Genomic DNA, 13,473 nt, shown 5'->3' with positions numbered 1-13,473 from the left:
AGCTACAGAAACACACAAAAACACAATGAATGATTTAATATCTGTTAATTTACAGCGAGGCAGTAAAATGTGCTGCAGCAGGGTTCGGCCACATGTTGGACACATCTTCCAACAAATAAACGTTTCTATAAAGTTAATGCATCTTAAAAAGGCCTGCAAAATTTTTGGAATCACTAATATATGAGGAAAAACTCAATACTGAATATCGTTCCGGTCAATGCAGATGCACCAAAATGCTGATGCAATCACATAAGTGCCTCGTCCCATTTTCATTCATTTCTCTTATCTCTGGGAGCACCGTATCGATTTTTCTTTCCATATTTAAAGTGACATCAGTTGTGACACGAGAAGGGCTGAGCAAAGGTCACACGCCGCCCGTCTATTAGGAAGCGAACAATGCCGAGCGCAGAGAATCTCAAACATCACTAGAGGTCTCTCTGCAGGAAGGAGCCATTGGACAGTTTGAGAGCTGATTTCCTGCAAGCAGACCCCCGGGGTGAGGGACTGGATGGAAGGGCCGCACCCTGCAGTCCTCGTGTCTCCGTCAGAAAACCGCTACCAAATTACAACTACTGATAGTGCAGCAGATAATGGAAAAATCATGCATTTGGTGGTACAAGCACCAAATCTGGCATGGTGATTCTCATAATACTTATCTGGTCGATTGGCCACTTGAAAATTCATCAAGATGGTCACCAAAATGACCTATTGAAAATCAATTTTTGCATAAAAATGCTCCTATCTGATCGATTAAAATGACATTGATGTTAAATTCCATTTTGTTATATATTATTTTATTTGCTATTTATTATGTTATATTTTGCTGATGTGCTAAATTAGAGTGAACTTTATTACATTTTAGTGGAGCAGATAACTGTAACAATTGTCATTTCTGGAAACAAGCGCCAAAACTGGAACACATACTCCTCAACATTACTCTTTTGAAAAAACTGAGTAAAAGTAAGTCCCTTCGGCTGCTCCCTTGTTTGCACTCGGGGTCACCACAGCAAATCCAAGGTGGATCTGCATGTTGAATTGGCATAGATTTACACCGGATGCCCTTCCTGACGCAACTCCACCGTACATGGAGAAATGTGGCAGGGGAGGGATTGAACCAGGAGCCTTCTGCACTGAAACCAAGGGCATTAACCACTTGGCCACCACCCCTGAAAAAACTGAGTATCCACTTGAATTTTCAGTAGGCGGCCAGGTAGGTAGGGTCAATTGAAGAATTACACAGGGGTCAAAATTTAAAAATGCTCCAATCATATTGAAAGCTATACCACATTATTTGTCTGATCACAACGATAGCAAAAAGGTATAGTTTGGACTATCTATGACTGAATTTTATGGAGTTGTGGGTAAAAACAACAAGAATGGTGACAAAGGTCAATTTCAGTTTGTACAGGGGTTAGAAGTTAAAGGTGCTCCAATTTTGGTAAAAAGTGGTGCAAATTATTGGTTGAACTAATAGGATTAATAAATGAAATAGTTTTGACTGTGTTGAATGATTGGTCTGCAAGGTAAAGGTAGAGCAATGTCGACGTCCATTGGATTCTATGACATGTGACATATGTTACCCTGTAACATGATAACTAAGTATGCCACATAGTGCAAACTATTCCTTTTTAAACCCTTTTAACTCAACCAATAAGTTGCATCACAGTTTACAATATTTAGAGCAACTTTAACATCTGACCCCTGTACAAACTAATGCTGACCTTTGTTACCATTCTTGCTGTTTTTACCCCATAACTCCATAACATTCAGTCATACATAGTCCAAAGTATACGTTTTTGGTATCACTGTGATCAGACAAATAATGTGGTATAGCTTTCAATATGATTGGAGCATTTTTAAATTTTGACCCCTGTGTAATTCTCCAATTGATCCCTACCTGGCCGCCTACTGAAAATTCAAGTGGATACCCAGTTTTGTCAAAACAGTAATGTCTAAGGAGTATTTGTGCCAACTTTGGTGCTTGTTCCAGATTTGAAGGATTCCTCTGTAAATATTCTGTTATCTGCTGCACTATTTAGAATGACTGGTTTCGAAGATGTTGATCTCTTCAAACTACTGTATGATTAGTGTTGAATATATTGAGCTGTAATTTTTTATATCTGTAGTCAGCATGGACAAATGGCAATTTAAGCCACTAGGGGTGCCATATTCCTGTTGGAAGATGAAAAATGACTGAAAATTTACAATGTGACACCAAGATCACACAAAACAAATAAGTAACGACATTTTTGTGAAAAAAATCTAAGAAAACTTTGGGGTTGATTTGGCGGCCATCATGAAATTAAGAGCCATCTTTCATGTCAATAATGCTTTAAAACAGATCCATTGTGATTGGAGCATTTCAAAGCAAAAAAAGTAATTTTTTGGTAGGTCATTTTGGTGGCCATCTTTAAAAATGGCTGCCAACTTGGATTTTCAAGTGGCCAATTAACCAGATTTACTATGTACTGACAAATTTGGTGCTTCTACCAGCATTTGCACATATTCTGACACAGAACTGTCGTCTGCTCCACGATGCAGTGCAGCAAAGGCATTTAAGCTTTGAGGATTTTACAATGTTCCTGTTCAGAGCAATGAAAAAAGGAGCTCACTTTAAAAAAAAAAAAAAAAAAATGCAAAAAAAATGTTCAGTCAATTTTCCGAATGAGAAAAGGATTGTTTAATGATGAAGCATTTTCCTGCTCCACTTTGAGGAGGGAAATGCATATTACATATGTAACCACCGAAAGAGGTGCGAGCTATAATCCCACTAATTGGTATAATTGGCTCATAATTGGCTCTCATTGCGTCCCACAGATGCCATCACTCAAGCTTTCAAATTTACTGCCAAGCATCTGAAACGCCGGCTCCGTCTCCCTGCAGAGATGATCATGGTTCAGGCTAATCTCAGCTGCTACATTCGTCAAACCGTGGAAGGGCACGACAGATCAGGGTTTTCAGATGTTGGCTCAGTTCAGACGCGACTGCACGTGCTATAATTTATACACTTTTAAGTTATGCTAATAACTTGAAGCTCCGCAAGTAAAATGCCAAAATTAGTCAAGAGTTTAAACAGAATCTACCTTGTTTCCTAAAGTGGGAAAGCAGTACTTTGATGGTCTAAGTTGCAGAATCTAATGACACCTCTGCCTGTGTGTGTGTGTGTGTGTGTGTGTGTGTGTGTGTGTGTGTGTGTGTGTGTGTGTGTGTGCAAACGGTGCAACAAACAACTAAAATCCAATTATCTTCTCATGAAGACATCACACCAGAATTATTTTTCTTCATGCACATCATCATATGATGTGGTCAATTGTGTGAAGTTTAATCGAAATCCGCCACACGGTTTTGGAGGTAATTGGGTTTTACATTGACTCATGGGGCAGACGGGCCGACAGGGTGACTCCTCCCAAATTTTTGTTTGCAGGGAAAGGATTTAAATGTGTCGAGACCTTGATACAAATTCCTCTCACGGGTACTTGATACTTGTGTGCCTCCTCAAAGGTCAGACTCTCTGCCAGACGCTAATTAATTAGTGTTTTATTGCAGAACTGATGATCGCTTGAAGCTTCCAGAGCCACAGTGACGCTGTGACTCTAAAAAAAAAAAATCTAAGCTGTGTACAGCTGCCATCCTGCAAATGTTTCACCACCGTCTTCCCACATCCAAGTGAACAGGCAGTGAATATTTGATACTTAAAATGACAGCACTGCTCACCACCCCAAATTCTGGACGATTCCGCTTCCTGAAATAGTAACCACGTCTTGTTGGAGGCGATTGCACTGCATATTTTTCTAGGTAGGCGAGTTGCTCATATCAAACAAAGGAATCACTGAGCAAACTAACCTGGAGGTCTTCCGGTGCGCCGGAGGACATTGCAAAAGAAAGCCAAAGAAAATGAGGTGAGAGGAGAAGAAAGGAGCATAAACTGGAGTGAAATACAACCGTATAAACTTTATAAAGCATGTGACGGATGTGTGGAAGCAAGACTGACGTCTACTGAAATGATAATAAAAGAGATGCTGCAAGATTCTTGTGTCTGCGGAAACCAAATAAGTGCCAACATGCAGGTGGTGGAACTGGATGACAACATGAAAATTCAACAACTCACTGTTTTGCCCTCTTTAATACTGTGCAGTGGAAACGTTCCAGGGCACTGAACCAAAGCAGAGCACAAGATAAATAAAGACACTATACTGGCGAGAAAAGTTTCCTTTTTTTTTTTGGTGCGCGGCTTTTTGTCTTACGACTGGCAATACGATGCAAACTGTGTAATAACTCTGAGGTGTCTGAACATTAAATTAGTCAGCGGATGCCCGACTTCATGCATGTAGGTCTGATAACTGGGACAGCAGGATTGGCAGATGGTGAGAAATGAGTCCATAAGGTTTTTTTATTATTTGCAACAAGATCTACAGCACTCAGTGATTCAGTGTAAGTAAAAACACACACACACACACACACACACACACACACACACACACACACACACACACACACACACACACACACACACACACACACACACACACACACACATACACACACACACACACACACATAAAAACAGTGGTTTCATATTTTAACACAAACAGATGCACTCAGACACTTTGCTTTGACAGGACTGGGCATCCTCACAGGTCCAATTTCTTACTCAGCCACATAATATTTTGAGCAAACCATGTGCGGAAAACCATATTTCAATACAAATCGAGCAGCACCTCTTGTGAGTCCAAACTGCTACACTGGTGTTGAATAAAAAGAATTAAACTCTTGCCAGACGGAAACACTTAAACCATTTTCTCGTGTGATCCCCCCCCGCCCCCCCATTATAAATATGTAGTTTTATACATTTACAAGCAGCTGAAGTCTTGGTGGCTTCCAAATCTAGAATCTGGAAATGAAACAAAGCTCAATTCCTGCTGCATGTAATGTCAAAGCAAGGAAGAAGCGTCTGTCAGACAAAATCGGACACCAGTGCATTGCAGGTCCTACTACGACTGGGTTGATTAGATACATTAGATTAGATTAGAAAGAATTTTATTAATTCCTTGGGAAGGACTACCTCAGGAAAATTGAGGTTCCAGCAGCACTGTGTAGCAGCACACAGGGTAAGAAGCACACAGGGTATCAAAAGTGAAAGTAAAAAAGCAAACACTTTGCAAATATAAATATGAATATGCAAATATAAATACCAAACATACTAATACAATAACATGCTTTTGGACGTTCACGACCAGTCACCCAAAATGACAGATATTCGCCCGAGTTAGACGACTGGTTGTGAACAGAGGGACTCAGAAAATGTACACCGCACGACAACAGCATGTTATTTGCATTATTATCACTTTTTACTGAGATACACAACACGTAATGCGTACATAAAAAGTTGTCTCACTTTAACTTTTGTTGTGTCGGCTGGCGCGTGCTGCTCTCCGAATTCGCCAGTACGTCCTCAACAAGCTGGCTGCTCATGGCAGCTGTTGTCGTACTATCCATGAGAAAACCATCCCGAATATCCATATTGGGACCAACACACACTTCTCGCCTTTTCAGTTTTTTTTTAACCCCTCTGCGGACAGTTCTTGGGCTGCGCGCTATGACGTCATTTGCTTACGCACAGCGGGCGGGTATAGCCAGATAGCGTTGACGTAAATCTACGATACCGGCCCAGCAACGCCCCGGTAAAGTGATAATAATAATCAATACTGGTTTACTGGCTACTACTGCTCCTGTCCTTCCCGTCCCCGGTCTTCCTGTTACTCCTCCGCCTGAGTGAGGCGTTGTACAGTCTGATGGCCTGAGGGACAAAGGAGTTTTTTAGTTTGTGGCTGCTCTGGTTGCTGATGACGGTGTGCAGAGGCTGACTGGCATCGTCCATAATGTCCAGCAGTTTACCCAGCATTCTCTTCTCTTCCACCATCACCAGAGAGTCCAGAGAGTTCATCAGAAACTAAATTTATTTCTCTGATTCACGACCACAGATCAGAAAAAGTTGGGACGTATGTAAAATGCAAATTACACAAATGAATGCAGAAGATCCACTGGTTACAAACCCACCACTCCAACCTCTAGTTTAGGGGTGGTCAGCAGTCTGCCATAAAGGGTCGAGACAGTGGAGGTTTTCCTTGCAACCAATCACCTCCAGATGTGCTTTCACTGATGAGCTCCTCCCCTCAACTTAAAGTCATGATGAGCTCTGAAACACCAAATGAGATGATCTGTTGCAAGGAAAGACCTGCACCATGCTGGACCTTCATGCACTCCCTTGCCCCAGACCATCACAAGAACATGATGAACTTGTTAATAAAACTCAACCTAACATGAAAAAGTAATCAGGCCAGGTTCAGATCTCCTGTGTGTCATCAACCTCAACATGAATGGCTCTTTTGTTGTTGTTGTTATTTTTAATGTGCCCATTGAGTGGGTTGCTGAACCAAGGGATTTGGTGCACTGCACCATGCACTTCAGACCAAACCCTGTAGATGTAATTTTTCAGAGACTGTGTCTTTCTTATAAACAACTTAAAAACTGTACCTGTTTCAGTTGACATCTTCAAAAGTGAAAAGCTCAACTTCAGCATTAGATGCACTGAAGCCTGCCATTTTTTTTTTTTAAATAAATGTAGCACTGCTGTTTAAGATAAGTATATATGCTTACTGGCATAATATCATTACCTTTCAAATTGGATACTTGCGCTGATCTCAGCAACTAATGTCACAATATGACACTCATTCAGCAGGTCACAGTTTCAAATCATGCTGCAGCTCCTGCACATTCAATTCCCAAATCCCAGTGCTGTGGCAACAATGGAATATTTCATTAGGGACTTGGATAAACAGAATCTCACCTCTCATATGTCTGTGCGAGCACGGCGGCTAAGCAGACGAAGCCGCTGTCTTGGCATTACCTAAAGCCACAGGGAGCAGCAGTTAGAAAGATTAGATCGCTGATAACAGAGAACTCCCTGACTAAATTATTGCTTGAATATTAAAGGAACACAAGGTTCAAAATAGGTGCAAGATGCAGAGTATAATTAAGTTTTCTGGCAAAACTCTTCATTCATCACATTGGGACAGAGGCTGTTTTTTTTTTTCCAACTTTCTGAGAAACTCATCATGGCTTTTAACCTGAAAGACCGGTACTTGAGTCTACTGAACAAACTGGGCCATGAAGTTGTGTGACAAAATTTATACCATATTTTCGCACCTGTTAAAATTTGCACCTGTTAAAAAGATGCCTTTTGAAGAAGAAAAACTCATATATAAGTCACAGCAGAGTATAAGTCACACCTTTTTTCTGTATAATCAGCTCTTTAATTTAAGAGTTTTGGACATTCTTGTTGTGTCATTTTTATTTTGACTACTGGGAAATTTCTGAACATGTAGGTGACGGTGGACCTCTGGATACAGCATCCTTTTCATTCTCTTCTACAACAGGAATCCCATGGGAATGCATGCTGGGCTCCTTTACAGTAGAGAGTTTTGAGATGGAAACAGATACATTTTAGCTTTTTGGAAAAGTGTGGGAATACCGTGGAAGTAGCATTGTGCATTGTGCCCATGCATGCACGCCAACACTCCTGACTCATCCGACACGGATCCATTCAGCAATAACAGACAATACTTGGTAATTATCAGTTATACTTGTTTGTAAGGAGTCATATAAAACTACTTACCACAATTTTTCCCAGATATTTTAATGAATTCCTCAATTTTGGAATCGTTATGCAAACTGGGCCCAAAACTGGCAATAGGAGATCACCCTTAGACATGTTTGGACTACTCCTTGTGAACACACTTAAGTACTACAAGGTCTATTTTCCACTCACTCCAATCAGTTTGGATCATCTCCACTTTCCAAGGTCAAGGCACCATCCTGTGGAACACCACCTCACATATGTGTACCAGGAAGATCCAGCAGGAACAAGAAGGGTGGGTGGAAATGAGTTCCATTAGGATTCCATTGCTGAGCAGTCAGTGTATATGATATGGTACCCTAAAAGTCTGTGCTGACCATTTAGACAGTGCCAAGGTACTTAGAAATACTATAAAAGTATTCCATTGCTTAAAATCATAAGCCATTGCAGTGTCAATGCCGTGAGCCTTGTTGAACCCTGAAGTGAGTTTGACAGATTTTAGAAGCAGAACTCACCACAGTTCCCTTGGGTAAAGCTCAAGGTTTCACAGTATTATCTCTCTGCCTCTCTTACTTTCTCCTACAGGAAGACAGAGGAGCAAGTATTCACACAACTCTGATGACATCATCATGAGGTGACCCTGGGGTAGGACGCCTGATGGATTTGGCTACAGGACACCATTACTGTGCTGACAAAAGTAGAGGACAGTGGGATAAAGATAAATTAAGGAGCACATTTCACACAGTGCTCTTGTGTCAGCTGTGGGCCGCATCTGTTGACAAGAACAGACCTTTGTATCATACTCGCCACCAGGCGAATTCACATCTGTGTCCCGCATTGTCAGTCAATCCCTCCCACCACAACCTCCAGACCACGTAAAGCTACAACCTTCCACGGCAGTGTCAAAGGTGACACAGGATTCTCAAAGACACAGAAGAGGTTGGTTGTGAAACAGTCAGCCTGTTTATGACTCAGACAAACAGGTGCATATCATCAGCAAAGAATTGATACATTATGTTTTAGCATAATGCTGTTAAACATTATTATGTACAGATTCTAAAGCAGAGAATCTGAAATTCTGTTTGTTATTTGAAACAGACATGACAGCTTCTGTGAGTTAGACACTATTTGCAGATGGGGGAGGTGATGGCTTAGTGGTTAAGCAGTGGGCTTGAGACCAAAGGATCCTCGGTTCAAACCTCCGTCTAGCTGGAACATCACTAAGGGCCCTTGGGCAAGGTCCTTAATCTCCAAGTTGCTCCCGCTGTGTAGTGACCGCCTTGCATGGCAGCACCCTGACATCGGTGTGTAAGTGTATGTGCGTGAATGGGTGAATGCAAGGCATTACTGTAAAGCGCTTTGAAGTCCAGATATAGATGGAAAAGTGCCATATAAATGCAGTCCATTTACCATTTACTATTTAGATCTACAAATATCAGTAAAGAGCAGGACCTCAACTGAGTGTTTTCAGTCTCTGGATTAGAATAATAAGATTAATAGTCATATCAAACAATGAAGAACCAGATAAACTTTTTAAGTCATTGTTGCTGTCATTCTATGTAATTGATTGATGCTGGCACATCCCATGTACTTGCCACAAATACAAAAACATCCGACAATTTATTCTGGGATTCTCCAAGGCTCAGTCCTCGATCCTCTGCACTTCAGCCTACATATTAACATTTATAACATGATACAAATTTTTGAGTCACTGTTGATATTAAGATCATTGATGAAGGTGGTTTCAGTGCGGTGGTTCTTGATTTTTATAGAAGACAGTCACAGTTAATTTAAATATCCCACCATTTGTAGATTACAATTTCCTGTATTTTGCAAATAAAGTAAAGAGGGTTTGACATACTCCAAATCTGCATTTGTGATTTACATGTGGATTGAAACTCTTTTTCTTTAATTAACATAAAACAATACTGAGCTTCAGTGAGGAGGGTAAAAGTAGAATTTTTTTTGGTTGCTAAATAATTTTAATAAATATCTTTGCAGCTATAAATAAAAAATGATGCTTTACGCGATACAGATCATTTGTGATGACTTTTTGTGAAAAGCTATCAAAGTTAAAAGCATTTGTAAAACAATTTTTATGCGACTTACAACAGAAGCTGAGATAAAGATGTGCATGATGCGCAATCAAGCGAACGAGTGAAGTTCATTTCAGTTTAGCTGATACTCGTATCATAATTTTTTTTGGCCATGGGGTTCACATCACGAGCAGTTTTGAGGCTCATTTATGTCGTGATTGCCTTATGTTTCTGGGATTTTTCTGACGGTGCGTGTCCACTGTTCCGGGTTGGCGATCTCCGCTCGCAGAGAGAGGAAAGCAGACAGATGGGTAAAGTGAGTGAAGCTGAGAGGATGGGTAAGGAGGGAAGAAAAAAGAAAGTGGGTTGAGACTTTAAGAGGAGTGGAGCCTTTGATGCAGAAGAGGAGTGCAAACAGTTGCCATGGAAACTCTCCCTACCTCCAGTGAGTCAATGAGTAAATGAGAGTTGTAGGGGAGGAAAACAGACTAACTGAAGAGGTGAGAGAAGAAAGTAAGCCTTCAGTGACTCGGGGTACATTTTCAATTTGGAGAACCTTTGTTATATAAAGAGATTTTTTTTTCTTACTAAGTCGGACTGTGATCAAATGAACCAGTGTATACACAGGAATGTGAAAGCAAATTACACAGACCAAAAATCTGCACTGAAGCATCACCTCCATCAGAAACTCCTCCTCCTCCTCTGCGTCCGCACTGAGCCCCAGCTCGGTGCTGCACATCCAGGCCCTCTCTGGGCTGTGATGATGCGGTGATGCCCACACTTCTAACGCTTCTTAGGTTTCTCACTGAGATGCTAAATAATAAATGAAGGGGCTTTGGGGAGCTGTTAGTCTCTTTATTATCCTGATTATGACTGTCATCCATCAGGCATCAGGCGATTAAACAGAAAAGCCGGCACCTGATAAACGAAGGGGGAGGCCAGTGGTCACGTACTAATATTGCCAGACAGAATTCAGCGGGCTGTACTCTTAAGGGATGTATTACGCGCTTCGCTTTGCAGGAAGAACTACTTTAATTGCACTGAAAATTGATACTCTTAATGCTCTGTAAAAGTGTTGCATTACACTCAATGAATTTGCGGTTTGAAGATCAAATCCATCAATCTAATAGTTTTGGATCAATTAAAATGCATTAAAAACAACAATAACGTACCCTACACAAACTCACCATTCTCATTTTACCTTTTTCATTACCTGTTCAGCTTTTATTCCACCTGAACAAACACTACTGGATTCAACTGAATTGACTCATGGCCAAAAAACTAAATTTTATGAAGCATCAAAGTGTTGCTGAAAGTATCAAACTCGAAGCACATCGCTGCTGAATTGACTGACTGCACCCTAAAACACACACGGAGCTGCAGAAAGAGGAAAAACTAACAAAGAATGATAATAAGGACAGATGTGGACACGTGCAAAGAGGAAGGGATTCATGCTTCCTGCCACGCTGCAGGATGATCAAACCAACAACTGTGGAAAGACAGATGGACGTGCAGCGGTTCTCATTAGGAAACTCCATCAATATTTTGCACAGTTGCCTCGGCCATTAACATAAACTCATCACCCCTGTGGGCATCAAACTCCCCATTAACGCCGCCGCAACCGCAGCTGCGTGCATTTGAAGCATATGTGGTTTGCACACAAAGACTAAAGCACTTACACATACATACACATATATAACGACATGCAAGCACATAAAAGTAGACAAGCACTTCTACACTTTGTTGGGTGTTTAATCACTTTAATCAACCACTTCCTGGCCTCCTAACACGCTACCAAACGAGAAGAAAATGACACCAAAATCCACAAATGCACTGTGATGTGTGACAGCAGCCAGCAGATATTCAACAATGACCAAGTAGATCATGTCAACTTGGATGCAAGACCACTTAAAGAGTTCTCTTGGAGCAATATGTTTCCTTCCATACCTGCAGCTGACATCATTATTTCTGATTCGGCGATGGCCAAAGACAGAAGGAGAGTTTGCTGGTGACTAAGTGCTTTTCTGTGTCCGTGGAAAGGCCATTATCAGAGTGTTTGGAATGTTTTAGTGAAAGGAGAATGAAATGAAGGCCACCAGGCAGGACATAATGCAGTCAATAAATAAAGAATTAAAATAAAAGGTAAGAGGATGAAGATGGTATTTTCAGGTGTATGAGTTACACCGGAGTATTCGTTGCAGCTGTTCAAAAGTGGGCATCAGTCTATGCGTCGCATTTATTTATTTATAAATGCATTTATTACGCCAGGTGTAAGCGAGGGCCCAAAGTGTACTTATGACTTATCAGCACTTGTTTCTCAAACTAGTTTCCTGCAGAACGGTTCACTCATGAACAGGTTGTGTTGTCCTTTCACTGTGTTCTCGTTTGTGCAGAAATCACAAGAGAAAAACAAAATCGACGTCACTGGTGTTGGAGGTGAACAACCTTGAAATATCGTAGAGTGCACACGCAACCTGCCAGTGTAAGGTTCCACTAATGGGATGACAATTATTTATTATTTCTGTGTTACCCTACCATCTGTAGAATTTAGGTCAAGATGATGCAATGTGGACCAGATTTCAAAAGGATTAACTAACAATCAGTACACAAATCTGAGTGAACTAGCAGATTGCACAGATTGAGAAATCTACTGGATTGTGTGCTTTCATTGCAGAAAATGCATTTTGCGTTCAATACATATCGAAGGAATCACCATCAATACACTGTTAAACCAAACACTCCATTTTAATACAATAATTAAGTTAACGTAACTCAAACTTTGAAAAACGTTATAGTCACTCATTTCCATTAATTAAACAAATGCAAAAATGAAATGTTGTCATAACAACTCAGTTCCTTTAAGTGCATTTAAAGTTTTGGGGCATTTAAGTGTTGGTGATGTATTTCCTGTGCATTCCATTTACTCATTTTAATTGAGTTTATGTAACAGAGGCCAGCAGGTGTCGCTGTGCATATGTAGTTAGTAAATCTCACTCCCAACAGCTCAAAATAATTCTCTGGTCACAAGGCCAGAGCCCTGGGTTTTAGTCTTCTGGTCAGAAAGTCCGACTTCCATGCTGGAGATTGTGAGTTCGCGCCCGAGGGGAGCGAATGGGCGGAGTCATAACAACAACGCAGAGTGCAGCCACTACATTTATACCATTATGAAAAACTGCAAGTTCTGTTCGTTGGCTACCATTTAGCATTTTTCATTCTGTTGTAGTCCTTTTAGATTTTTTTTTTTTTTTTAGAAAGCAGATTATTGTCAACAAGTAAACCAAAGAATGCATAAAAAAAAATTAATCCAAAATATAATGCAAATTTTTTTAGGCAGAAATGTATTTGTCACTTTTTCATTGAAAAATATAAACTAGATTTACATAAGTTTAATTAACTATAAATTGTTAAGTTGTTAAAACTTTAACAATTAAATTTTTGGAAATTATTTTATTTAAGTTGGCAAATTCAAATGGTTTAAGGCAATCGGTTTCCTCAAATGGTTTGAGTTCAGCTAACTCATTGAGTTTTACAGTGTATACTTACATATATTTACTATTGTGTTGGGGGTTTGGCTAATGTACCGCATATAAATGAGTATGAATCTAAAGGTACATGAACGTACATTAAGTTATTAAACGTTTAGATGACCCAAGTTTCCACTTCAAATTTCCCTAAATAAATCAAGTATTGACACTCACTGCTGCTCACATTAAGTGCCGAGGCGAGTGTGAACACATTTATTCCTTCGCCTCTCTATCTGCTCCATCAAATCAATGTGGATTACCAGACGATAGGTCCGGT

At 40.4% G+C, this 13,473-nt stretch overlaps 1 protein-coding gene across 1 annotated transcript in view; it reads right to left on the bottom strand.

The window, feature by feature from the left end:
* Positions 1-2,087: 2,087 nt before the first annotated feature.
* LOC117504400 (membrane-associated guanylate kinase, WW and PDZ domain-containing protein 2-like) overlaps positions 2,088-13,473 on the bottom strand; it is a 105,605-nt gene continuing 94,219 nt past the window's right edge. The window contains exon 3 of the mRNA XM_034163871.1: positions 2,088-2,172. Coding sequence (XP_034019762.1) covers positions 2,171-2,172 — 2 coding nt within the window. The 3' untranslated portion in view covers positions 2,088-2,170. The remainder of the gene's footprint in view (positions 2,173-13,473) is intronic.

Source organism: Thalassophryne amazonica, chromosome 22 (genome assembly GCF_902500255.1).
Source record: "Thalassophryne amazonica chromosome 22, fThaAma1.1, whole genome shotgun sequence".
Taxonomy (NCBI): Eukaryota; Metazoa; Chordata; class Actinopteri; order Batrachoidiformes; family Batrachoididae; genus Thalassophryne; species Thalassophryne amazonica.
Note: the sequence above shows the minus strand (reverse complement) of the source record. Positions and strands in the feature narration are given on the sequence as shown.